Source organism: Papilio machaon, chromosome 7 (assembly GCF_912999745.1).
Source record: "Papilio machaon chromosome 7, ilPapMach1.1, whole genome shotgun sequence".
Taxonomy (NCBI): Eukaryota; Metazoa; Arthropoda; class Insecta; order Lepidoptera; family Papilionidae; genus Papilio; species Papilio machaon.
Window position 1 is genome coordinate 4,544,477 of NC_059992.1, and position 27,874 is coordinate 4,572,350.

The 27,874-nt window shown below is 35.1% G+C and overlaps 2 protein-coding genes across 3 annotated transcripts; both read left to right on the top strand.

The window, feature by feature from the left end:
* Window positions 1-71: 71 nt before the first annotated feature.
* On the top strand, window positions 72-19,039 carry LOC106714791 (prolyl 4-hydroxylase subunit alpha-1-like). 2 transcript variants are annotated; one of them, XM_045678523.1, is made up of 12 exons: window positions 72-219; window positions 4,482-4,665; window positions 4,797-4,942; window positions 15,398-15,554; window positions 15,753-15,934; window positions 16,602-16,741; window positions 17,052-17,173; window positions 17,252-17,405; window positions 17,774-17,998; window positions 18,197-18,256; window positions 18,328-18,493; window positions 18,776-19,039. In XM_045678523.1, exons 2-12 carry the CDS (start codon window positions 4,490-4,492, stop codon window positions 18,892-18,894), a joined length of 1,647 nt encoding a protein of 548 aa, XP_045534479.1. In that variant the 5' UTR covers window positions 72-219; window positions 4,482-4,489; the 3' UTR covers window positions 18,895-19,039. The 2 variants fall into 2 exon arrangements, with proteins under 2 accessions (XP_045534479.1, XP_014363385.2); XM_014507899.2 differs by lacking the exon at window positions 72-219 and adding an exon at window positions 2,630-2,817.
* A 1,969-nt stretch (window positions 19,040-21,008) lies between these two features.
* Window positions 21,009-27,872, top strand: LOC106714721 (prolyl 4-hydroxylase subunit alpha-1-like). Its single transcript, XM_045678631.1, has 11 exons — window positions 21,009-21,181; window positions 21,366-21,511; window positions 22,893-23,049; window positions 23,881-24,062; window positions 24,318-24,457; window positions 24,759-24,853; window positions 26,237-26,390; window positions 26,863-27,084; window positions 27,205-27,264; window positions 27,350-27,515; window positions 27,754-27,872. The coding sequence occupies exons 1-11, from the start codon at window positions 21,009-21,011 to the stop codon at window positions 27,870-27,872; spliced, it is 1,614 nt and encodes a 537-aa protein (XP_045534587.1).
* The last annotated feature ends 2 nt before the right edge of the window (window positions 27,873-27,874 follow it).

A 27,874-nucleotide genomic window follows, 5' to 3' on the forward strand; every position in this document is an offset into this window, starting at 1 on the left:
AAAACAACATAAGAAAAACAAAAAAAATTGAAAATGATATTGTTAAATGTCAATGTCAAAGTGTCAACCATCAATTTAATTTTGTAAGTTGACTAAATTCGTTTGGTTTACTAATATTTGTGTTGTACGCGACTTCATTTAATATGCCAATACTATTTATGAAGATCGAATTAAAACTTCGGCACGATTAATTTAAGCACATAGAAGTCTTCAAGTCACGTAAGTACGATATCTAGTTATTTTTTACGATGAAAGTAATCTCAAACTAATCATATATATGTACTTAGATATTAATTTAAATTATATTCTTTTAAATCTGTAGAAGTAAGTTAATCCTTTAAATACAGTTGAAACGCTGTCAATAGAGATTGAAACCGTACTCATAAACTTATTAAGTAAATTGTTATATTGTTATCATATTTGTCGGCCTTATAATGTCTTAATTTTATACCATTATGCTCCTTATAAAAACTAAAGCATATGCAAATAAAGTCCATGTTAGGCTAGAAATTAACACAAATGTAATATGTATGTAATGGGGGATTTCAAATTTTTCCCCTCTTATTTTAATAAGTATAAAAATCACATTAAACAGAAAATGGTAGATATAGAATTTAAAACTAGAGATGTAGTAGAGTATGTGATAATGTAATTTTATGAATTACAATTGAACCTGTATTAGCAAGAGCCTGAGGCACTGCAATATTTTTTTGCTTATACTCTCTGATCATATCTGACCAACAACAGTGGTAGAACCCACAACAACAATGTTTTGGGTGCATTAATGGGCCGGGTCATCTGATGCAATACCATAACCACACAGAAGACAGGTGCGAAGTTGAAGCAATTCCATGTTTCATTTGAAAAGGGGACACAGGAAGGGGAAATGTCCTCTTTCTGTGTGTCCCAATCTCTGTTAACTAAAGATAGGCAACACATCTGCATTTTTAGATGACTATGGGCAATGGTCGCCTCACTATTTCGGTGAATTTGTGTGGCTGTTTGCTTGTTTGCCAACTTTTGATGTTAAAAATACCATAGTTTTCCATCTGGACTGGACAATAATTCACTTATAGAGGTTACTCACTTATCCAATTCTTGCTAATGCAGATTCAGATGTACACTTCTTTGTCTTGAAGTGCATGTGTATATATTTTTGTCAAGATTACTGTTTCTAATAATAATTATTAATTAATCTGTTTCAATATCTGGTAGGCAGTATCATAAAAAAATCATGTGACTACCATCCTTAACTAATCAACTGGGTAACTAATCAAATCAACACAAGCATATCATTTGCATACTGCTGAATTATTTCCTTATTTTATTCATTTTTTATGCTAAATGTTTTATTGTTTGTAATTATTATAACCCAACAAAGTTACAACCAATCATTGGAAATAAAAAGTGTTATAAACAACAAAGGTCAATAAACCAATTATTTTTGGTTATCTTTTATAAAATTATACTCATCAAAATCTGTCTAGTGTAATGGGAATTGATTCTTTATTAATTTTAGGTGGTCTCTACCCTTCTGTTTTATAATGATACTCTCAGATACCTAACATTCTTATTCCTGATAAGCCTATCTCTATTGCACTAAAAGATCTATCTTCTAGTCTCTATTTCTTTGTGGTAGTTATCTTGCATACGAAAAAATATTTAAATCTTCACATGTCGTATTTAATATACACTATACACACAGCAAGGAGAGGACCAAATTGCCGACATCTGTATTTCCTATCAATTATTACGTATACACTTTCGGGAGATTATAGCACAATTTGTTACAAATAAATAATGCAGAACTACTATTATGCCTATCAATTATTACTCACTACCTGAGAGTTTTATCGTAACCCAAGGAGGGTTATTATTCATTTAAAAAAAGGAGATTGACGAGAAGTCTTCGTTCGTAGATAATTTAAAGTGAAATTAAAGATTTTCACCTAATTCAGTAAAATTTAGTTCTAGCATTTTTCGTGTAGAATATAGATAGAGTTCTGTTTTCGTTCGAATCAAAACGATCTAGGAATATGGTGTAGAAAGGTTATTTGTAACTTAATTATGTACAGTTATGTAATCAAGCTAATATAATAAAACCTTCGAATCAATTTTACGCAAAAAATTAAAAGTTTATTTATACTTATAAATCCGTTTAAGTATCATTATTGTGAAAAAAAAGCGAATGTTGTATATGAATGAGATGGCAGATAAGCTTCCGCTGGGTGTAGTCACGTCGCCGTCGCGCAACCGGCGGCTGATAACGTAGATAGATCTTTAAAATTCCAGTAGGTAGTATTTAATTATGTATACGTTTTGTACATGTTATTTAAGCTAGTATAAATGAATAGTAATAAATGTTGCAATAAGCTTTCACTTTAACTGCTACACAGAGTCGCTAAATTACCGCTAAGTGAGTATGAGAGTGAGTCGTATGAGAAATCTACACTAAGAAATTATTACCATTTTACGTTTGCGTTGAGTATCAACATACATGACACAAAAAAGCAATTGCTAGTTGGAGTGGGTACTAAATATGAATTGATTGTTACGTACGCATCGTTTATTATTGGGCCATGTCAGCGAGACGTTAGATAAGGTCAGTCGCCGCTAGTTTCTGAACGGACAGATTTTATTTGTTCATTGACCTGACCGAGTGTGGCTGTGCGCTGGCGCACTCGTCACGTACGGTTCGCGAGAAGTTTATTTTTGCAGATTGTGAATTAAGTTGTATCAATGCTGTTGGAATAAATAAACGATATATTTATTACCGTATACATTTAGAGTTATCGCTAGTAACGCCTTTAATTGTTGGTAAGTGAACGATGTATTTGGTAATTAGATCATTTGCTTGTTTAGCTATGTACTCGCAGTGAGGATTGTGTTTGATTGCTTCAACATTCTATGTATTAAACTGTTATAATTGTTGATGTGATTTGCGGCACGTTTTTTATATGCGTAAACTATTACATCTTTTACATTCTAGAATATTTTGAAGTTTTATAAATGTATATTTACTTGATATTTAAAATTATTCCTACTTTGATATTACGTAGTTGATCTTACCGAAATAAAAAATACCGGTATTTTCAATAATATGTAATAAAATGTAAAATTTATGTAAAGCTTTAAAATATAACCTAAAATGTTTAATAAAATATGTGTATGCAATGTTCGTGTCGCGGCTGTAACTTTTATAACACTTCGTGATTACGAGGAAATAAGTTATTTGATTATTTATACATAGTATAACATTATATTAACACATTTCAAACAGTTAACAAATTATAACAGCCAAACAGTAAAGGTCGATATGCAAGTAAAATTCTAATTTCTAATATTATTTTTTGTTTATGGTGTCTGACTAAAAATTATTCTGTACGACTATTACTCCACAGTAGCAGCAGCATGAGTTTGTCTTATCGGTTTGTTAACAATATTTTAAAAGATTTTAAATTATATACAATATTGACTTAACTACAAGAACACTGATGTACATGTTAACGAATTATATGTTGATTCGACTGAACGAATCTGATAATTGTCTGCTACACTTTACATTGTCTAGACAGGATAGTCAAATGAACACTAGGCCAGAGCCGGCGTTAGGGTAGAGCGTGATTAGGCTACCGCCCAGGACAATGGTCAGCAAGGGCGCCACAGGTCTGCGAATTACACAAGTTTCACATAACCCTGTTAACACAAGGACGCTGAGGCTTTTATTTGACCGTTCGAATATTCGAAATATAATGCAATGAAATATAAACATAATGCTATCTCTGTTTTGTCAAAGAGGATAAAAGGAGCACTTTGCTTTTGTACATGTGTTTCGGCAGTGTAAACCGACGGTAACAAAATATAATCATTAACTACGTGCTTGATATTTTGACTCATGTGACATTTAACCGGTTAGCTTTTAGATGTTAGTCATTAGTAAAAAAATTATAGTCATTAGTCTCAAAAAAAAAGGTAAAAGATCGCTGGCCTCGGCAAATGTTAAAAGCCACCTTGTTGTAATGAGAATTGCAGACCATTAAACAGCATAATTATTTTATAAATAAATGGATTGACGAGAGATTGGAGTTTTACTGAGATTTGTTTTACGAAAAAATATTGTCTAACTGACATCCTGTTTTACTATTTTATGCTACTAACTAATAGCGAATTTTGTTGTAGTTTTTTTAAGCCTTTCCTAAAGAGGTTTGAGTACAGCCTATATCTTTTTGCAATTAAAATCCATAGATAAACTGAACATTACGCTAAAACGCGTAAATTGCAAGTTATTTCGCAATATACTCTACTTGATAAAGTAGAGAGTAGAGAGATATCTCAATTTTCACAAAATAACTCAGTGATGTGCGCCATTGACTTGATTTGGAATTGGATCCAAACGAGGAATATCTTAGTTTATTTTTATCACTATCTGAATGAACTATTAATTCTAGAATCTAGTAATATATTTATTTTCGTTGTTGCAGGTCACAAAATGCGGTGCAATTATTTACTCTACGCTGTTTGCTTCGCCACATGGTCATGGACGCGCGCCGAGCTGTTCACTGCTATATCGGAGGTGGAACCGCTACTGGAGACCCATAAGAAGATCATCGATGATTTAGATGACTATATTCAAAAGGAGGAGAAAAGATTATACGTTTTGAAGAAGTACATTTTCTTATTTACTTACTCATATATCTTTTCGGGGTTAAATATTTTAGAATATACTCTCGATCTTTCTAAGTTGTCGCAGATACCCAGATAAGAAGTTATAATTATAACAGTCTTTTGCTTTGTAGACATCTGAATCTATACAAGAAAGAACACGGGATGGCGATGGAGGACATTCCCAATTATTTGGGGAACCCTATCAATGCATTCACCCTCATCAAACGATTGACAACTGACTTGGATTTTATTGAAAAGAGCATCAAAATTGGAACCGGTGAGTATACAATTTATATTTACAAAAATTCACATTTTATAAAGTATAATTGTAAACATATATATGTTTAGCAAAACAACGTCTTTTTCAGGTTAGACCTTAATCTAAAAGTCTACCTTAAGGAATGCGACATATTTATCTTATATATCTTATACAAAAAATTCTCGTGTCACGGGGTTCGAACTTGAACTCCTCCGAAACGGCTTGACCGATTCTCATAAAATTTTATATTCATATTCAATAGGTCTGAGAATCGGCTACTGTCTATTTTTCATATCCCTATTAAGTTTTTTTAAATACGCGTGGACGGAGTCGCGGGCGACAGCTAGTAATTCTATAAATTTATCGTATATTGTAGGTATTAGGGGTATCGTATCCCAATTTCCTTAAATAAAATAAAATTGTATGTTTTAAAATTAATGTAAATTTGACTAAAACACGTAGCATCTTAAAATAGACAATTTCGTCAAACCGATTTTTTATTTATTTAACAGTTAGAAATGATTCGTAAACATGTATCGCAAGGGACAATCCAGACACGGACGACGTTGAATTTATATTCTTTCTAAATGATGAATACCTAACATTGACATACAGTTGTATACACGTGTTCGGAATGTGTAGTACAATATGAGTTCAACAACAGTTGCATTCGAATAAGAAGAATGGTTGTTTTCATATAACAAATCAATAGAGGTAGATAGATATCTGTTTTTTTTTTAAACATGACCAGGGCCATACAACGGTAAACTTTTCCTTACATAACAATCGGATTTCCTACTGATAAAAAAAATAATTAAATGCCATTAAATTTATAACAGCCCAATCCTCTTTTTGTGCGTCCCCTTCTCCGTTTATAAAAGGTAAGCAACGCATCTGCATTTGCGGATGTCTATGGGCAAAGGTCGCCTCGCTATTTAGGTGAATTCAGGTGGACGTTTGCTCGTTAGATATAAAAAAAATTAAATATTTGTGGTCTGAAATTTTATAATAGCCTGGCTTTTTAGTATTTTTGAATATATTTGTACTTAACAGTGGGTATTTTATAAATCAATAACGTCAAAGACCCTATCCCAAGAACCTGTATAAAGTAAACCCGTTAGGTTTTAGCACATGTCAAATATTTTTATTGCGTGCTTTATTTAAAACGGATACTGTTAATTGACTACATCGACGGAATCTGTGGCTATACCGGTGTGTCGGTCAAATTTATTTTAAAGACTTTTTTAAAGAGAAGGTATAAAAATTCTTTAGTTATGCAGCTGTTAATATTTATTCGTTTATTCGTCATAAATGTCTGGTAAATAAAATTGTTTGATGTGGTTAATTAAGCGTTAAAAATATGTTTAAATGTTAGCTCTAGTATTGCGTAATGACACGGTCTATTAGCAGAAATAAACCATAAAGTGCTAATGTAGTGTGATATTTGCTTTATCATTTCATATTACCTATTTCCCGCAACTTTGATGAAAAAATAATATAGAGTGTGTTTTCACTCTTTAGAGTATAACTTTTATTTTACATAACCTATATATAAAATTCTCGTGTCACAGTTTTCGTTACCGTACACCTCCGAAACGGCTTGACCGATTCTTATGAAATTTTGTGAGCATATTCAGTAGGTCTGAGAATCGGCCAACATCTATTTTTCATTTATCTATTTTTATATATATCTATTTTTTTTTTTAACGGACGGAGTCGCGAGTGACAGCTAATAACCTATATAATCTAGATAAAACAGAGAAAAAATGCATATAAAAACAAATAACTTTAAATTGTTTTTGAATAATTATGTTTGCCACAGCCGAAGGTTCCAAAAAAAACCGAGATTGATTCTTATAATTTAATTTAATTAATAAAAATTACAAATAAAAACTTATTACTAACTATGCTATGTTCCCTCCGAAGTTAGGATTGGAATTGCTTAATCTATTACAATTAATAATTACGAAACATCGGTGTCAATGCTGCCTCAGCGCCTCGTGTCCACTTAAGTGGGTCGCAGCGAAGTCAACGCACTGCTGCGTCGGCGATCTTCCTTATAGGCATATATGTAACACCTCCCCCCGCAGACCAGCAACTATTTGAGAACTTTAAGCGAAAATGTTGCTGGGAACTCAGGGTCTTGGCTTCGATTTTCTTTAACATCTTCATATACTCGCGGTGGTAGATTTGTAAGGTTTTCCTTCTTAGTTGGCCTCCACCACTTGTACCAGAGTCCTAATCCGATAAGAATAGCTGCACTGCATGCAAGGGTATAAAATGGTATCGTCGTATGGTATAATATGGTGTCCGAATTAAGGCTGTTGAGTTGTATCGGATTTTCGAAAGTTAGCTGTTCCTGAATATCGTGAAGTCCTTGCAGGTTGATTGAGTTAAGATTTATGTGTTTAACGTGTGCGACTTGATCTTTTATGTCATATGGAATTTTCATTATTTTTAGAGGTTGGCCCTTTATTTCGTCGTTGTCATTCGTGATGGTGAATTCCTTAGTTCTTAAGTAACAGTTAATTGGGATAGTGGTTAGATAGCTCCCTTGTAAAGAGGTGTAGTCAGTTTTTCCACAGAATAGTTCCACTCTCGTTGGATGAGGGAAGCACACGACAAAGTGCTGATCGTCCAATTTTTCCATAGCCTCCTTGGTTAAAGAGATATTATGGAATCTGCAGGAATTCTCTAGGACTTGACTGGTTATAAGTTTCTTGATGCAATCCCCATCTGTTCGCATTTGGGTTCCCACGTCCTTTTCACATAAATACCAGGTGCTTAACTTCGGGCATTCTGCCTCTATGTACACATGATATTTTTCAGATGTTGCTATATATGGATAGGAAGGAATTAGGGCTTGGTTGTGTTTGTTAGGAACGACCGATAGTCGATATAGGTTATATATATCTAAGGAAACTATAGGAAATTTAAAAATTATAACTATTCTATCGTCAGCATAATATGACCCTGTCCTAATTATATCATAGTATTCTCTAAGTTCTAAATCTAATATTTGACCCTTATTATATACCCTCTTAAGTTTATCTAGCATCGATTTTAATGTAGTTATATCTAACATAGAATGATGTGCGCTCGATGCGCGTATAAAGCTAACGTATTCTCTATCCTAAGTAATTCTGCTAATAAATCATCTATATTTTCACTTATAATATCTAGTAATTGTGCAAATTTAGCGTATTTAATTAAACTCGAGTCTCTATAAGCATTTCGGTCTAGAATTAAATGTAAAGTCTCGTTAATTTTATGCTGGTTATTAGCTAATTCTATTAATATCGTATTATGTCGAGACATCCACTCTTTACTAAGACTTATATGATTATTAAAGTCATTAACTACTTTAGTTTGACTGTCCTGTAACGTTTTAATAGCGCTGTCGTACTTAACGGCGTCGGAATAGTCAAGATTCCCGGTCACACTCTTTATAATGGATCCAAAGCCGTTAACAAGTCCTCTCTTTACTCGTGTAGGCTGTAGTGACTTTAACTGGTTCGATACTTTATGGAGTTTAGCAGTAAGATAGTTAATTTGAATTTCATACAGTGAATAAGTGTCATTGTCAAGTCGCGCTTCTATGTTACGCAGTTGAGTCTGTATGGTATCGGTTCTGTCAGCTATGTCATTTAATTTAATATATTGCAAAAATGTGTGGTAATTAGTCGTAAGTCTTGTCGGTCCAAGTTTGTAGGGTAAAAGTCCTGGTCCATCTGCTAAGCTCTCAAGTTTTATTTCTTGAGACAGTGTCTTTTCCGTCGTCAACAGTAGTAGTATCCTGAAACAATTTAGCCGTCTTAGACACGCGTTTCAGTCTGTTCTTAGCTACAGGCCCGCGTTTCTTTGACGTGTAAATATGTATAGGCAAATCGGCTAAAACTGTATCCTGAGTATAACGAGGGGCCGTTTTTTGGCGATTAGCGAAGGGATTTTTAATGAATACCTGTTGCTGAGGGACATATTCAGTTTCGGGTTCGCGGTTTTTATTCCGACTCTCTATAAGAGCTGTACGAGACGCAAGGGTTGATTTATTCACTATTTCATATACGATTTCCATTCGCGCCTTGTGATTTTGCAGATATTGTTGTAAGAGATGCTCATTAAAGTTAATATCGTTAAGATCTCTGGGATCGAAATGTCCTGTTAATAAATCAAAAGGTCTACACTTAGTAAAGCTATGAATCGAACTATTATATGCGATTATCGCGTAAGGTATGAGGTTAACGATTGGTTCGTCTTTATGCTTTAATTTTAGAATTCTAATATGTTCTAAAAGAGTTGAGTGAAAACGTTCGATATTTCCATTATCATTCGGCGAATGTGGCAAAATTCGGTGGTGGTTAATTTTATGTATTCTAACGAATTCGGCAAAGAGCTGATTAGTAAATTCTGTTCCGTTATCGGTCACTAACGTCATAGGAACTCCGTGATGCGTACAGTAATGTAGCAAAGCTTGTAAAATACTAATTGCCGTACCGTCTCGTAAGTTATAAGCTTGACCGTACTTTGTAAAAACGTCCACTAGCGTTATATACTTTTCGTTTTGAATTGTTAATAAATCCATGTGAACAATCTCCAAGGGTTTGGTGGCAGGGGGTACGATATTGAATTGTGGTCTAATGGGATTCCTGTCGTACTTCGCTTGTCCGCATATTGTACATTCGTTAATAAATTTAGTTATTTGTTCCTTCATTTTAGGCCAATAGTATTTTCCAGAAAGCGCTAGGTAACATTCGTTTATGCCGCGATGGTTGGTTTTTCCATCGTGATAGTGCCGAATTATGTCCTGTTGGTGTAAATATTCTTTTACGTTTTCTCGCTCGGATTTTGTTAACACAAGATTCATGGAAGAACTTCTAAATTTATCTTGAATTATAGGGATAATGGAATACATAGCGAGAGGTGGATTTATTAATAACCCAGTCTTAACTTTGGGACTGACATATTCTTTGATAGCGTTAATTACGTCGTTTTCGAGATTATTTTCTGATATTTGTACAGCAATACGCACATGCGTTTCGAACGGTTTAGTTACTGTCGGTTTCCTCTTAATGTCGCTAACGATTGTAAAACATAATTGCCTATGAAATTTATTAAGTGGTTCGTCGGTTATTGGGATCTCGAGTATAGGGTGTTCGTTACTGGTATGCACTGTCTCGGTAGAAGAGTCAGCTAATGTGGGGATAATCTCTGAGGGATTAGCGATTAGAGAGTTAAGCTCGTCTATTTCTTCTATCAAGGAGGTATTCTCATTGTGAATTTCGATACGCGAGAGGGCGTCCGCGTTAGTGTTATATCTACCTTTTTTATATACAACCGTGAAATCGTACTCGCTTAAGCGCAATCTCCATCTGGTAAGACGTGAATTCGGTTCTTTTAAATTCATCATCCATTGTAACGGTTTATGATCAGTTAGGATTTTAAACTTTCGGCCAAAAAGATAAGGTCTAAAGTACTTAGTCGCCCAGACGATCGCGAGAAGTTCTTTTTCTATAGTACTATAGTTAAGTTCGCTGTCGTTTAAGGTGCGCGACGCATAACATATGGGTTTATCGGAACCTATCGGGCCTTGAGATAGAATAGCGCCAATAGCGATATTGGAAGCATCTGTCGTGAGTATGAATTCTTTACTAAAATCCGGGTATTGAAGTATGGGGTCATTCGTAAGAAGAGTCTTGCATTTCTGAAAGCAATTAACATATTCGGAATCTAAAGTTATTTTTCTATCTTTTTTTAAACATTGAGTAAGCGGTTTTGTTATACGCGCGAAATCCGGTATGAACTTGCGATAATAACCAAGAAGTCCTAAAAATTGTTTAATTTCCTTTGGGGTTTTCGGTATCGGATATTTTTCGATTGCTGAGATTTTATCCGGATTGGGTTTAATACCGTCTCTACTAATTATATGTCCCAGGTATGCAGTTTCAAGCTTGAGGAACTCGGACTTGTCCATTTGAATTTTAAAGTTAGAATCTTTTAAACGCTGGAAAACTTTCTCTAGGTTAACCATATGCTCCTGTAGTGATGTGCTAAATACAATGATGTCGTCCAGATAAACGAGACATATATTATTTTGTAATCCTTTTAGAACATTATCCATAACTCGTTGAAAGGTAGATGGACTGTTTTTGAGACCCATCGGCATGCGTAAGAACTCGAAATGACCGTGCTCAACATTGAATGCTGTTTTTGAGATATCTTCAGGGTCCATTTCCACTTGATAAAATCCGCTAGCTAAGTCTAACGTTGTAAAGTACTGGCATTTTCCTAACTTGTCTAAAACATCATTTATATTAGGTATAGGGTATTTATCGTCAATGGTTTTCTCGTTTAATTTACGGAAATCGACTACTAAACGCCACTTCTGTTTTCCAGAAGCGTCAGCTTTTTTCGGAACAATCCAAATGGGAGAACTCCAAGCGGAGTCGGAAGGTCTTATAATGCCTTGGTCTAACATTTTCTTAATTTGGTCCCTAACTTCTTGACGATGTATGAACGGGTAACGATAAGATTTCGTGTAAACCGGAACTTCATCGGTAGTTTTTATTCTGTGCTTTATTTTATTCGTGAAAGTTAATTTTTCGCCTTCAATATAAAAAACATCCGAATAACGTGAACAAAGATTGATAAGGTTTGCTTTTTCCTCTTCATTTAGATGGTCCGTTCGTAATCGAGATATGACATCGTCTACGCGTGTGAGCTTTGAGCTACGGTAACTCTCTATATTAAAAAGCTCGGCTTGCGCTGGGTGGTTGAGCGAAAAGACTATGTCGTTTTGGGTAGGGTTCTCTACTTCGATATAACCGCGGTTGTTGCTTACGTTGGTAATACATTCATGAATTATACAATTGCAGATTATTTGCTCTTTTACGTGAACGTCACCGTCGGAAGTGTTAATAGGGATACGAATTAACTTAGAGGAACTAGCTGGAATTATATCCTCGTACAAATTTATATTACGTGAATCGTACATACGAATAGGATTCGTCGCGGAGTGCGTGATTAAGCGAAAATCTTTTAAGTCTATTTTCGCTTCCCATTTACTTAGTAAATCTAATCCTATTAAACCGTCAAAGTAATCGTGAAAGCGATAAACGAATAACTTTATGTAACTGGAATCGTTAAATTCTTTAAAACACGGTAATGATACGGAATAATTATTTCTACTGGTGGCATGCACATTAGTTACCTCGAACGGATCGTAATTGAGTGGAATATGCGGGAAATAATTTTGTAGCGCTTCAGGGCTGATAAAAGATTGATTCGCGCCGGTGTCAATTAGAAGTTTAAGCGGCGGGTTCGCGATACGAATGTAAGGTAACTGTCGTTGTGTCTGTAAATTAAGTTCTATCTTGGCTTTCCTGAGGACTTCGCAATCCGAAAATCCTTATCGTCTTGACTATGACCTGGCTGAGTTTCTATGTCGTCTGTCGAGTCACAAGTCGGATTATCTGTCTCGTCGTAACATGTCACATCGGAGTTATAGTTGTAATCGAATGCATTATAGTCTGTATAATCGGGTTGGTAGTATTGCGGTTCGTAATAATAGTATTCGGACGGATAATATTCGTCATAAGGGGAACTTAATTCATGAACATTCATATCTCTCGACTTGAAGTAATTAGTCGGTGGTGGGTTACCTGACTTAAACCAATTATGACCTGTCATTGAGGTATGGGGTAACACCTTTGGTGCGAAATGTTGAACTCCACTCATCGGCTTGGGGCCTGAATTTTGTAGAGGATTATTTCTAGGTGGTATACGGAATACATTACTTTGGGGGTTGTAGTTACGGGGTAGTGCGCGGAACATTTGTTGGGTTCGAGTTGGCATATGGGGTTGATTTTGTGGGGGATTAAATTTAAAAGGTTGTGGTTGAACTTGGTTTGCCATACGTGGTCCTAGTTGCATCGGCCAGCTAGGTACTGACATTTGGAAGGGTTGAGGACGCGGTTGGGGTGTATAATTTACGGGTATATTTAATTTAAAATTTTGTGGGGCTCTTGGGGACTCGTGCCGTTGATGTAAGTACTGCACGTTTAATTCCTCCTGTACAAATTCTAATGCTTTTTCGATTGTCGGGGGTCGCATGCATCTTATTCGGGACCCTAAAGGCTCCTTAAGGCCACGAACAAACGCCTGCATAGTAACTTTCCTATATAATTGCCTTTTTGCGTCAATTGTTGTCTTTAAAGTCTCGTGTAGTGTTACATAAGTCATTAATGTACTAAATAAACTTTGACAATGGTCATAGAACTCTTGTGGAGTCCTATTTCCTTGAACGGCTAAAGAGAGGTCATTGTATAAGGCGGTTTCGTCTCTTTGATCGCTGAAATTGTTAATTAGATTAGTTCTTATTCCGGCCCAACTATCCGGTATGCCGTTTGAGTTAAGGGTGCACGCGGCGGTGCCCGTTATTTTATTTAAAATACCGTTTAAAAGACATAAATTCGATAATTCGCTCCCAGGGGCAGCGCTTATATATTTTGCCACTATCTGGTCGCATATATTAATAAATCGAGGCAACACATTAGGGTTGCCGTCGAACTCTGGTACGGGACGCAGGACCTTGAAAATGGTGTCTGGGTCCGTACTCATACTGTTTTCTAAGAATATATCACCTAAGTAAATATCTAAATCTAAATTTCTATCTAGGTCTAAAGTACGTCGACGAGCCTGCTGCGATGCAGGTGCCCGCGATTTACCTAAAGGTTTAGGGTGGAAAATTTTGGTATAGGATAACTAAGACTTAGGATAAAAAGGAAGCAACACGTGAACAATTCAAGTGTACTTACAGTATCATATTAATCTGGTATTCTTTGGTGAATCGATGACTGGATTCTCCTCCGGCGTGCAGCAGGTTCGTTGCTGGATACTCGATGAGGGACTGGAAAGTCGCCCGGGCCGCCCGCGATGATCTTCTATTCTTGAAGAATTTTATACTCGCAAATAGACCCGCGAGTATCCTACCGACTGCGCCAATTATGTTTGCCACAGCCGAAGGTTCCAAAAAAAACCGAGATTGATTCTTATAATTTAATTTAATTAATAAAAATTACAAATAAAAACTTATTACTAACTATGCTATGTTCCCTCCGAAGTTAGGATTGGAATTGCTTAATCTATTACAATTAATAATTACGAAACATCGGTGTCAATGCTGCCTCAGCGCCTCGTGTCCACTTAAGTGGGTCGCAGCGAAGTCAACGCACTGCTGCGTCGGCGATCTTCCTTATAGGCATATATGTAACAGAATCTATTTAGATAGGGATAGTAAAATATGTTGTTTTTCCTTTAAAGGGACTATGTTCTGAAACATTTGATAAATCGTCTCAGTACGATGCGTTCTAAGTATTTATAACATCAAATTAATCTAAACATTTTGGTGCAGAGTATCCTTGTCAAAATATCACAATACGAATCTTTCCTCATTTCAAGTGTCGAAGTCAACGGCGACAAAGAGTCAAGAGTCACGACTAACATAAATAAATGTGTGCTAAATTTTTTTGTTTGTTCTTGTCGTGGGAGTGACATGGCGAAAGATTTTAAGAATTTATAAATTACTAGCTTTAGCCCGCGACTTCGTCCGGTCGAAATAAAAAAAAAACTTGATAAGTAGCCTACTTGTTCTTTTCTATGACTAAGTTCTATATCTATACCAAATTTAATCGTGGTCTGTTGAGCCGTCTGGAGATACCTTCTAACAAATATCCGTCTATCCATCTAAAGTTTTGAATTTTTAATATTATTAGCTCTTGCACGGACGGTGTCACGAGCAATAAAAAAACTTAATTTGTACCCTATGTGTTCTTTCAGACTTCTACATTCATGACAAATTTAATCGAAATCAGTTGCACCGTACTGGAGATACCTTCTAACAAACATCCAAACTTTCGTATTTATGATACATATTAGAATATGAACTATAAACTATAATATACTAGCGACCCGCCCCGGCTTCGCACGGGTGCAATGCAAAATATACCTACTACAGAATAAATGCACAATTTATTTAAGGTACTTAAATGGATAAGGATTAATGCTGTATTGTTTAAAATCACTTCGTAAAAGAATAAAAATGGTTATGCTGGGTTATCCCTAAGAGATAGACATATACCATCGCGGACTTTTTTGTTGAACTTTTTAAGGTGAACAATACTGTAGTACATTATTTTGGTCTATCTCGTAGGGTTCAGCCAGCGTTTGCAATATAAGCGCAAAAAAACGTGCTTATTTACGACATCACATTAGAAAACTTTAAATTTATCAGTGTTTCTCTACTATATTATGCATTTATTATACATACAAACCTTCCTTAAGATTCACTCTATCTATTAAAAAAAACCGCGTCAAAATCCGTTGCGTAGTTTTAAAGATCTAAGCATACATACGGACATACAGCGAAAGCGACTTTGTTTTATACGAGTACTATGTATTGATTATTATGTTTAACAGAATACATAAAGAACATAACGGTGAATCACGCGGGCGTGAAGTATCCGACCTTGGAAGACTTGTCGGGCGCGGCGCAGGCGCTCACTCGTCTGCAGGACACCTACCAGCTAGACATAGGAGAGCTAGCTGAGGGGAGACTTAACGGAGTTGTTTATAGGTAAGAAGACTTATGAGATGGTTTAGTAAAATGTCTCTTCTATTGATATTTGCTGGTTTATAAGATTTACTACCGAAATTCGTTTATTGTTTACTAAGAGAGACATTTGGTATTGGTTAAGTAAACATTAAACGACTCAGTAAGGGTTTGGAGTTTGTTTTAAAAGGGATTTGATGTATTTATTTTGTGGTAATATAGTACTCCGATGAGTGCGGGCGACTGCTATGAGTTAGGCCGCACACTGTACAACGAGAAAGACTTTAGCAACTCTCTGCGCTGGATGCTGGAAGCTCTGCGCAAATATAAAGAAGAGAACGAGATCTATGACTTTAAGGAGGTCGACATACTGGAGTATATTAGCTTCTCACATTATTTATTAGGTAAGTATTTACGTATGTGTAAGAACAAAGTGACAAATCTCTTTATATTTTCTAATATATATTTGATCCATTATAAATGATATTTTTAACGGTTTAAATATTATACTTTTGTTACGTTTGTGGTTAATTATAACAAACATAAATCATATTAATACGTTATGGCTAAGCGTTTATAAAAAAGCACCTAAATGTTACAATAAGCTATTGTCACTTTGTTCAAATGATATGTCGAAATGATTACAGTCTACATAATACAATTACAAAAAAAATCTTTAAAAAACAGATATACTAATATTTTTGCACGTGTGTTTAGGCAAAAAAACTGGAATCTCTAAGTGGCGCCAGCGCCAAAAGTCCGTTGTTATCTGTCAAAGGTTTTCTCGCGTTTTTTTTAATTAAAAAAAATGTATTCCTTATTGAATGTGCCGAAAAAGAGCTCTGAAGCCGTAATGCATCCTCAGCTGGAAAAGGAAGACATTTTATTTTGGTTTTTTTAGTGGCATCGATGTCGGAAGTCGTTACTAAGACTACAGTCTTTGTTCTTTGCATATAACAGATTTTTTTGTACGTATGTTTTTGGTATATTTAGTTCTACAAACACTCTTGATCAAGGAAGATTTTCGCTCCCATTCAATAATGCAAAAAAATATAAAGTGATATATTGTAGGTGACGTGAAAGCCGCGTTGCAATGGACTAAGAAGCTGTTAGCTTTGGAACCAAAACACCCTCGCGCGCGCGGCAACGTACCTCACTTCCAGAAGACCATCGCGGAGACGGAGGTGAAACTGAAGAGGAGACGGAGAGGGGTCAGTTATCAAGTGTTATTTATTACTGTTTCATGGCAGATTTTTTTAATAGAAACTTCATTATAGGTTTAAAAATAATATGCACCCGTATTCATTGATTATTTTATTAAACTTTTTCTAACACTTAGCAAAACGGTAGCCATTTGCCGATTGACAAATTCATTGCATTTCATAGGTTGTTTTTTATTTTTATAAAAGATAGAAAACTAAAATCAGTTATAGCAGTAGAAATGTGTTTATATACTTCATGTTATTTTTATAACAGAGCCACTGATTCTCGAGTCGACTGTAATATGAAGTTGTGTTGCAGGAAACCGGGGAAGATGACGAGGAAGAAGACTCGAAGCCGATGTCTTACCTCAGCAAAGAGCGCAAAGTGTACGAAGCTCTGTGCAGGGGGGAAATAGAAATACCCAGCGAAATGAGTCGCAGGTAACTTCATAAACTATTTAGAATAAACTTTATCTTTCGGTGTTTATCGTTTTTAAAAAAAGCATTGTTTGTTTTCAGGTTGAAATGCAGTTACCTTACGGAGAACCATCCGTTCCTGAAGCTGGCGCCTATAAAGATGGAGCAGATGTATATAGATCCCGACATTGTCGTCTTCCACCAGGTCCTGAGTGATGACGAAATAGAACATATCAAGGACATGGCTAAGCCGAGGGTGAGTTAGAAAATAATACGCCACCTTACATGTCAATAATACGCAGGGATAGTTTAGGTTCATTAAGGATATGAATAATTAGAAAAATAAAATTCAATGTCCACGATTTCCTATACTTAAGTTGGGATCAAAAGTCGATCCTCCTTGTAAACACTATTGTGTAATGAAAAGTAATTTTTATATGTAGAATATATAAATTATTAGAATAATTATCACAGTTTAAGTTCACTCAAGCTTCAAGCAGTCGAACACAAGATGTATTTGATTCGATGAAAATTTGTCGAAATTGCCATATAAAAACGACACTAGCGCCACCACGTTCATTCTCAAAAACACATTTTTCTTTAACATTATTATTCCTTTCCCAGTTCAAACGCGCGGTCGTCCACGACCCGAAGACCGGGGAATTAGTCCCAGCTCACTACCGCATCAGTAAATCGGCGTGGCTGAAAGACGAGGAGTCAGATGTGGTGTCGCGCGTGTCGCGACGTGTGGCAGACTTCACCGGTCTCACCATGGACACCGCCGAGGAGCTGCAGGTCGTCAACTACGGCATCGGGGGACATTACGAGCCGCACTTCGACTTCGCAAGGGTACGTCGTACGGTATGACTACCAAGCTCTACTGCATAAGTATATGTTATTGCACTTTCAAAAAAAATGCACATTTTTATTTGAAACTCATTATACATAACTCAACAGTGGTAAATAAAATCACGGTTTCGAGCTAGAAGGAGCCATCTTGAAAAAAGTTATAATTTAAAATAACAAGCAATTTAATTTTCATTTCAGAAAGAAGAGAATGCCTTCAAAAAGTCTAGCGGAAACCGAATAGCTACAGTTTTGTTTTACGTAAGTATTACAATAATTATAAACTCTATTATCAAGGTTTCCGTTTCCTAATGTTTTTGATTTGGTGACAGATGTCGGAGGTGGCTCAGGGGGGCGCCACTGTGTTCACGGAGCTGGGTCTGAGCGTGTTCCCGGTGAAGAACGCGGCCGTGTTCTGGTTGAACCTGCACCCGTCAGGAGAGGGCGACATCGCCACGCGCCATGCCGCCTGCCCCGTGCTGCGCGGCTCCAAGTGGGGTCAGTCATCAACTACTAGCTCTTGCCCGCGACTCTATCTGCGCAGAATTAAAAAAAATATCCTATGTGTTCTTCCAGACTATGTTCTACATTTGTGCCAAATTTCAACAAGATCTGTTGAGCCGTTATGGATATATCTAGTAACAAACCATCCATCCTAACAATAATAATATTACTATTAAAATATAACACTAGCTTATTGGAAAAGGACTCTAACTTTAAATGTTGTTTAGTTTAATATTAACTTGTTATCATTACTTGAACTTACTTACTTTTTTCTAGTTTCAAATAAATGGATCCACCAAGGAGGTCAGGAGCTGCTCAAGCCATGCAACCTGGAATACCAACAGGAAGATGTTATGCGTAAAATTCCAAGACCTATCTCACGAACATCGAGATAAGACAAATTCATTTTAAATAAATTATTCCATAAGTTGTACCTAAATATTAAGACAATTAAGACACAATTACTTGGAACCAATGCGCTCAATATGAGCTGAATATTTAACTAAAAAATACTACAGTTTTGTCCTTTTAATAATTAGTTTAACCACTAAAATTTAAATATAATTAAAAACCATTACATCCTGCTCGAAGGACCATAATTATTTAATCAATCATTTATGACTGATTTTTTTTATTTAGACATCATCATTATTCTTGATGATACATGTCAAGTAATTGATCTTGTCTTTTCTATGAATTTACTAGAATTTAAATAAATATAAGTTGTAAAAAAGCATTCAAACTAATGTCTGCTGTGTACCAACATTTTAAATATTGTCATTTAATATATGATATGTGTTTCGTTGATTTCATGAAAATTAATTTTATTTTTCAACAATATTATAAATTTTATTCAAATAAACAAAAGGAACAAACTAATTTGGTGAAATAATCTTTAGGCATTATTTTATTCGAATCTCAATATATTAATAAGCTATTGAGGCCAAATATTTTATGTTAAAATTAAGTAATTAAATTTACCTTGCCGTATGTGTTGCCATTACAAAAAAAAAATATATATGTAAAGTTTTGATCTTTTTTTTTTAAATCAATATTGTAGCATTTAAATCATAAGTTCTATCAAATTTAAAATATGTTTCGGCATTTTATTAAAATTTGTATAAGTCTGAATAAAGGACCTATTTTGTAAACAAGGCATTTCCAACTCGTAAGCATCTTAGTCATTTATGTTAGGTATTTCAAATCCTATAAAAGCCATTATAAGCATTTGTTTACATTATTATTGACGATTTATTAAATTAAAAATATTAATAAATAAATATCTTAAGTTAAATAATATTGCGAACAAGATTTTGCTTTTGCAAATTTAGTTAGTCAATGAAGTCTTTTACTACCTATTTTCTATAGATATTTTATTTATAAGATATGTTAAAAGATTTTTATATTGAATATTATGTTAATTTTTTTTTTAATAAATGATTTTATATTTTTTATTTTAAGCTGAAATGACTTAGTTAAGATTAGTGTTCACTCTCAGTACTTTCGTACCTAATATCATAACAGTTTTTAGAGAATAATACGAAGGAATCTGCAGTGGAAACCTAAGGTAAATAAGATATTTTATAAAACAGAATAAATTAAACATCATTTCTTAAAATTATTGTTTTAATTTTTATAATTCCTTTATTTTAAATTATTTTGTTGAATTATTATATACATATTTAAGATTATAATTAAAACAAATAATTTTTAATTGGCCCTTAAATTATCTACTTGGATAATGACAAATAAGTAACAAGGTGTTTTAAAAGTGCAAAGTGTTTTTTTTTTAATATTCATCAGTACAGTGTGAGGCGACGAGTCGTGTGGTAAACTATCGATAAGGTAAACACGTTTTACATATAAAATATGCTCATAAAAATATTACAATATTGTATTAATTATACTTATTTATTTAATGCAGGAATATTCAAGTTTTTATCTTTTATACGAGCTTCAAAACGGCATTTACATTTCATTTTGGTCAATAATTTTTCCTACAATTTGATTCAAATATTAATCTTAAATAATCTGTCTTACAATATGAAATTAATTACAATATTTAAATTTTGTATTTTTAAATAAATTTAATTCATTCCCAGTAATTTACCTACAAGTTTACTTTCATACGAAAAAACGTAGTGGCTCCGAACGCCTTAAAAAAAAGTCTGTTTAGTCGAAAATGGTAGTCATATATTGTCCAAATTCATTTATCGCTTGAAGGTACTAATATATTAATAGACGTTGGCATCTTATTCCGATCATTTGCTGTAGGCACAATAAACGAACCTTTATAGTAAACTACCTGTCGTCTGCAACCCCGTCTGCGTGGCATTAAGAAAAATTGTAGTCTATGTATTCTTCCAGACTATGTTCTTCATCTTAGTTAAATTTCAGCGAGATTTGTTAAGCAGTTTTGGGGATACCTTCTAACAAACATCGATCCATCTAAATATTTTTTATATTATTAGTAAGGTAGAGTTGTCTGTTGTTTCAGTTTTATATACAAATGCATTACAAACGTCACATCGTTCTAACACTTTACTGGTGGGCATGGACATGTGCCGAGCTTTTTACTGCGATATCCGACTTGGAGCCGTTACTGGAGACCCAGAAATTAATTATCGACGACTTGAATGATTATGTTCAAAATGAGGAGAAAAGACTTGGCATTTTAAAAAAGTAAGCTTAGTCGATCTTAAAAATTATCAAACTCCACTTTCCAAAATGGTGTCATGTTCCCTCTGAAACGGTGTCATGCACTTACAAATTATAAACCTTGATCTGTGCCTGATTTTTTATCGGTATTTTTGAATGAATGTAAGTAAACACTGACAATTCGTGGTTTTGGTCATGTATTTTTCAGACAAATAAATGCATACAGAAGGGAACACGAGATGGCGATGGCGGACATCGACAACTATTTGGGCAATCCCATCAACGCATTCACTCTCATCAAGCGACTCACTACAGACTTTGAATTTATACAAAATAGAATTAAACTCAGCACAGGTAAAGCTTACAATATTTTATTTTATAAATTTATTTACTAGTTGTGAATTTCAAAAAATCTAGAAGCCGGACCCTGACTACCACAATGACAATTTGAAAAGAAAACGATTCAATCTTAAATCATCATTTGCTTTACTTTACTACTACTACTAAAGACATGTCACGGGACTTCGCGCGGTATAAAAAAATTGTAGTATAGCCCATGTCACCTGGGGCTTGTGTAGCTTCCCAACAGTGAAATAACTTTTAAAATCGGTACAGTAATTTCAGAGCCTATTCAATGCAAACAAACTCTTGACTGTCAAACCACTTTTGAAATTGTAAAAGTTATAAACGAAATTTGTATTACTTAAAACCAAGTATATGACTAAAAACCTAGAGGAGCAGAAGGTTAGCGTGGTTTGGACATTTTATGCGGAGGGATGATGTTCATATAAACAAAAGTAATGATATTGAATGTGGATGGCTATAAAGGTAGAGGAAGACCAAAGAAATTATGGAAGGATTGTGTGAAAGAGGATATGCGTAAGTAGGGGGTAAATTGAGATATGACAGCTGAAAGAGTTGTATGGAGTAGTAGTACATACTGTGCCGACCCTCCATAGGGATAAGGGCAGGTTGATGATGATGATGATACTTGACTAGTTAATGTATATTGTAAAATACAATATTGATTTAACATCACACATACACAAACACAAATGTTTCCAAATTATTCCAATTACACAAGTTGTTTACGTTGATATAAGGTATCTTATCAAAATACTAAACAGCTGTAACTGTTTTAATAAGTCTGCGTAGCAAGTGTTAATTGGCGGGCAATTAATAAACACATGTCGACCGTGAAAAATTATGTTAAAATGACAAAGAACTTTCAATGACAATAAAATAAAAGAAGTCTCGTCTCATTATTGCATTTTTTTTTGTAAATAAAGAATATAAAATTAGGATAATAAGAGATGATAGGGAATCTTCAAAGGTTACTTAACTTTTGGGGAAAAGGAAAGTTATGTTGAGAGATTAAACACCAGCACCACCTTGGTCATCATCAGCCGAATTAATAGGTACTATAATTTCAGATATTAAGTCTTCTTGTTAGTTCTGAAATCAGTGCAATACAAACCTTTCTATAGTTGGTGTCTTTTTTAACTTAAAACAAAAAATAAAAGCCTGTAAATCTCTCTACATGAACGGGATTGTTTATCCTATGATAAGTTATACCCCTGTGGTCGTTGCTCGCAAAAAGATCGTATTTTTATAAGAGAAGAGGGCAAACGAGCAGTTAGAAAACCGAGGTGGTCATTGACGTCCATGGACCTCAGCAATATAGTAAGCCGCGTCTGGTACTTAGGATAAGAGTCATTGTAAAAATACATTTCAGAATACGTTGGGAACAAGACATCAAACAGTAGGGATGTGAGATACCCCACCGAAGAGGACCTGACGGGCGCTGCGCAGGCTCTTACTCGGCTACAGAAAACGTATAAGTTGGATATAGGAGAACTCGCAAAAGGGAGATTGAATGGAATCATTTATAGGTATTTATCATTTTTAAACCCATAAAAAGGGATTTATTTATTCAAAATAGGACTGAATGTTTGTAAGTAAACCATAATTTAATAAATAATATGATTATATTTTCATCCTTACTTACAATTACAAGATGTTTTAACATGAGAATTTGTTTGATAATTTTGTAAAAAAAATAAAAAAATGCAATGCAAAATTTTGAAATTATCCTTTTACTTCTCTTCAACATGATTATTTTTATTTCATCCAATTCACAAGTTTTCAATTTTTAAACATAATTATTGGTTTTCAGTGGAATCAGACAACCGGCGGTGTCGTAAGTCAAATATATTACACTTGTGCTAATACGTGTAAGCTAATAAGTAATAAATAAATTAAATACATTAATATAATTTGTTTGTATGTTAAAAAAATTAAAAAGTTTAAATGCCTACAATGCTTTCATATTGTGCTACATTTTATGTATTTTATTTTATGTAATGTAAAATGTTTGTAATTGTTTATGCGATATAGACAAAAGACAATCGGCCACCTAATATCGTTAAAATAGCAAAATGGCCGCTGCTCATTGACATCTACAATAATTTAAAAAGTTTGTAGATGTTATGTTCAGTAAAATAAAACAGTTTTTACCCGAATCAGTAGGGTAATATTTTCGCGCATCTGTAAGTATGTAAAAAATGTGTAAAGCAACTTACACACATAAAGTGTGTAAGTTGCTTTTTTACATCTGAAACGGTTTAGAAAAGTGAGGTGTCGATTCATATTTCTTCCCAGAGTGTCATGTATAATCAGTTGGATTTATTTATTTAATTAACTAACAGTTGTATGGCTCCCAGTACACCATTAACTGCCAGTGATTGCTACGAGCTCGGTCGTATATTGTACAACATCAAAGATTACAAGAACTCTTTACGCTGGATGGAAGAGTCCCTTCTCAAATACAAAGAGGAAAATGAAGACTACAACTTTACAGAAGTCGATATTTTGGAATACATAAGCTATTTGTATTACCTCTTAGGTATTGTTAGAATTAAATCCATGAAATTATCCTTTCTGATATTCTTATATTAAGTATGTTAGTTTTCGTCCTGTAACCTACGAGATATTCCAGACTTGTAATCTATCTCTGTTCCAAATTTCATCGCTAACCGATTCACAGATCTTGAGTTATATAAAAAAAAAACATCCATACATACATCAACAGAAACTTCGCATTTGTAGCATTAGTAAAAAGTAAAAATAGTTAGTTGTATTTTTCAAAATTACTTTTCAGGTGATGGTCAAACAGCATTAGAGTGGGCCACTAAACTTTTTATCATCGATCCTAAACATCAACGCGCTCTGAGCAATATTCCATATTACCTTATGAATATTGCAGAAAAGAAAGAGAAGCTTCAAAATAATAACACTGAGGCAAGTTTAACTTGTACCATTTGAAATAATTCGTATTTGGTACAGTAGTGGTCAAATATCTTGGCAGCTTGGAACATCGTACTGTTCGCTGCGCAGAACATAATTTAGACGTAGAGGGGCGTAGAGGACGGGCACACCGATGATCGTTGCTACAAAGATATTTGGAAAGACTTATACGTCGTTTTATTATAAAAGACGGCACACTAATCAAATTACTCTTTTGATTTCGATATAAATTAGTTGAAAATGTTTTAATTTTCAATTCTTATTTAATTTTAATCATATTTTGTTTTTATTTTAGCCGATTGTCAAAGAAACATTTTTACAGAAAGAGAAAAAAGTGTACGAAGCACTTTGCCGTGGTGAGATGGATGTACCGAGTCAAATAAGTAGAAAGTAATTTGTATGCCATATCAAAATATTAGGTCCTTACATATGAAATTGGCGTTTTTCGTACTGGCCACTTTAATCACGAATTTCTCCTCTTTGGTAAGGAATTCCAAATTCAAATTTGTACAGCTATAGACTCATGTATTTGTGGTTCGATGACCGTCATTCATTTGTTTTTTTTCTTCTGTTTTTTTCTATTTGCGTCACTCATTTTACAAAATGGAAAACTTAAAATATCGCATTATTTACGAGTACGAGTTCCGCCGTGGCACTAGTGCTGCGGAAACGACTCGAAGGGTGAATGATGTGTATGGCGGTCGTGTTGCAAAAGAAAACACAGTTCGTTTTTGGTTCCAACGTTTTCGTTCTGGAAATTTCGATCTGCAGAACAAGCTCCGTGGACGGCCTGAGACTCAAGTTGATAATGAAGAGTTGAAGGCTATTGTGGAAGCGGATCCATCGCAAACCACGTCCGAGTTAGCTGCAGGCTGCGATGTTAGTGATTAAACTGTTTTAATTCACTTGAAACAAATTGGGAAGATTAAAAAGCTTGAAAGGTGGGTACCTCACGAATTGACTGAAGCAAACCGGCAAACGCGCGTCGACTGTTGCGTTACATTACTAAACCGGCACAATAATGAAGGTATTTTAAACCGAATCATTACCTGTGATGAAAAATGGGTTCTTTACGATAATCGGAAACGCTCAGCGCAATGATTGGATCCTGGCCAGCCAGCCAAATCCTGCCCCAAGCGAAAATTAACCCCAAAAAAGTTACTTGTAAGCGTTTGGTGGACTAGTGCCGGTATTGTTCATTACAGTTTTCTCAAATCTGGCCAGACTATTACGGCTGATGTCTATTGTCAGCAATTGCAAACCATGATGGAAAAGCTAGCGGCTAAACAACCTAGGCTGGTCAATCGCTCCACGCCACTGCTGCTTCACGACAACGCTAGACCACACACTGCGCAACAGACGGCTACTAAATTAGAAGAGCTTCAATTGGAAAGTCTAAGACATCCTCCGTACTCCCCGGATCTTGCTCCAACAGATTACCATTTTTTTCGAAATTTGGATAACCTCTTGCAAGGGAAAAAATTCAACTCCGATGGGGCAGTCCAAATCGCCTTCAAAGATTTTATTGATTCCCGTCCGACTGTTTTTTTTAGTAAAGGGATCAATGAACTACCTATGAGATGGCAAAAGTGCATAGAAAATAATGGTTCATACTTTGATTAATTAAATATATTATATTAAAAAATATTCGACTTTTTGTTCCTCCCATACAAAACGCCAATTTCATATGTAAGGACATAATATATTATTATTAACGACCTTAGAAAAATGTAAAGATTTTTGTTACGTTACTTTATTTTCTTCCAATTACAGACTTACATGCAGTTTTTTAACAAAAAATCATCCGTTTCTGAAGCTGGCTCCGATAAAGATGGAACAAATATATATAGCACCTGACGTGTTCTTGTACCATGAAGTGATGAGCGATGAGGAGATCGAGCACATCAAAGACATGGCCAGGCCCAGAGTCAGTTCGTTTGTAGAAATAAATCGTAGTATACGGTTTCATAATGTTTAGTTAAATACTTGTGTTAACCCTTTTACCGCCGGTGATTGTTATGGACGGCAACGTGTTTATAGATTATTTTTTACCCTTTAATATTTAAGTTATTTATTTGTCAACTTCTTCTTACAGAGGCCTATGCATATTTCTATTTCATATATAAATAATTATGATAGTTTATTTTATTTCGTTAGGCTCAAAGTAAATACTTTTAATGCCATTTGCTTAAATGCCTTTGCGCAATGACCATTGCCCATTGACATCTGCAACAAGTAAGTTGCAGAATCATTACCTACACTTATTAAACTGTGGAAAAGACACGCAGGAAAGGTTATGTTTAACGCCAAACCGGACCGGTTCATGGTCTCTGCCTACGCCTCTAGGTTACGGGCGTATGTTATGTTGTTATTATTTTATAGTCATATATGTATTGCAGTTCAAGCGTGCCACGGTCCGCAGTAAGACTGGAGGAGTTATGACATCGGACTACCGCATCAGCAAATCGGCGTGGCTGAAAGACGAGGAGTCAGATGTGGTGTCGCGCGTGTCGCGACGTGTGGCAGACTTCACCGGTCTCACCATGGACACCGCCGAGGAGCTGCAGGTCGTTAACTACGGCATCGGGGGACATTACGACGCCCATTATGATTTTACGCTGGTATATCACACGCAAAACGACTATTTTACTCGCCTAGTCTTTCGATTTTTTATAATTATACACAAACAGCGACGCAAGTGACTAGCAGAATTTAATAAAATAATCACTTTGTTTTTACAGAAAATCGATTCATCTCATGAATTTGCCAACGGAAATAGAATCGCTACAGTTTTATTTTATGTATGTATAATAAATGATGTCTACTGAAAGTCTTTATTCCTAGACTAATTTGGCAAATGCTTTAACTCTGCTTGTATTTGTTGAGATGTCGGAGGTGGCTCAGGGGGGCGCAACTGTGTTCACGGAGCTGGGACTGAGCGTGTTCCCGGTGAAGAGGTCCGCGCTGGTCTGGTGGAACCTGTACCCGTCAGGAGAGGGCGACCTCTCGACACGGCACGCCGCCTGCCCCGTACTGCGCGGCTCCAAGTGGGGTGAGCTTTTAGCCGTTACCCTGATCAACAGGGTAAAATTTTCAAGTCTGGCGACCACATACAGAAGCAGCATTGAAATATATGATGATAAACACTGAAGGTCTGGCAATGTTCTTTATGGAAAAAGTTACAAGCAAGCGATTTACATGATGTATTGACTCTGAAAGAGCAATGTTCCATCTTTGTTTGATTGCTTTAGCTATTTTTATGGTCACAATGTAATTAATATTTTTTACAGTTTCCAATAAATGGATCCATGTAGTCGGTCAAGAATTAATTGCGCCGTGTAATCTGGAATACCAACGAGAAGAGGTTATGCGGAAACTTATTAAAGCCAAGCCTAGAGCAAAAGAATAGCT

Coding starts and splice junctions, on each gene's coding strand:
- LOC106714791 (XM_045678523.1), top strand. CDS start 4,490: ATGCGGTGCAATTATTTACTCTACGCTGTTTGCTTCGCCACATGGTCA. Junction 4,943..15,397: donor GAGCATCAAAATTGGAACCG/GTGAGTATACAA, acceptor TATGTTTAACAG/AATACATAAAGAACATAACG. Junction 17,174..17,251: donor CCCAGCGAAATGAGTCGCAG/GTAACTTCATAA, acceptor GTTTGTTTTCAG/GTTGAAATGCAGTTACCTTA.
- LOC106714721 (XM_045678631.1), top strand. CDS start 21,009: ATGCATTACAAACGTCACATCGTTCTAACACTTTACTGGTGGGCATGG. Junction 21,182..21,365: donor AGACTTGGCATTTTAAAAAA/GTAAGCTTAGTC, acceptor TGTATTTTTCAG/ACAAATAAATGCATACAGAA. Junction 21,512..22,892: donor TAGAATTAAACTCAGCACAG/GTAAAGCTTACA, acceptor AATACATTTCAG/AATACGTTGGGAACAAGACA.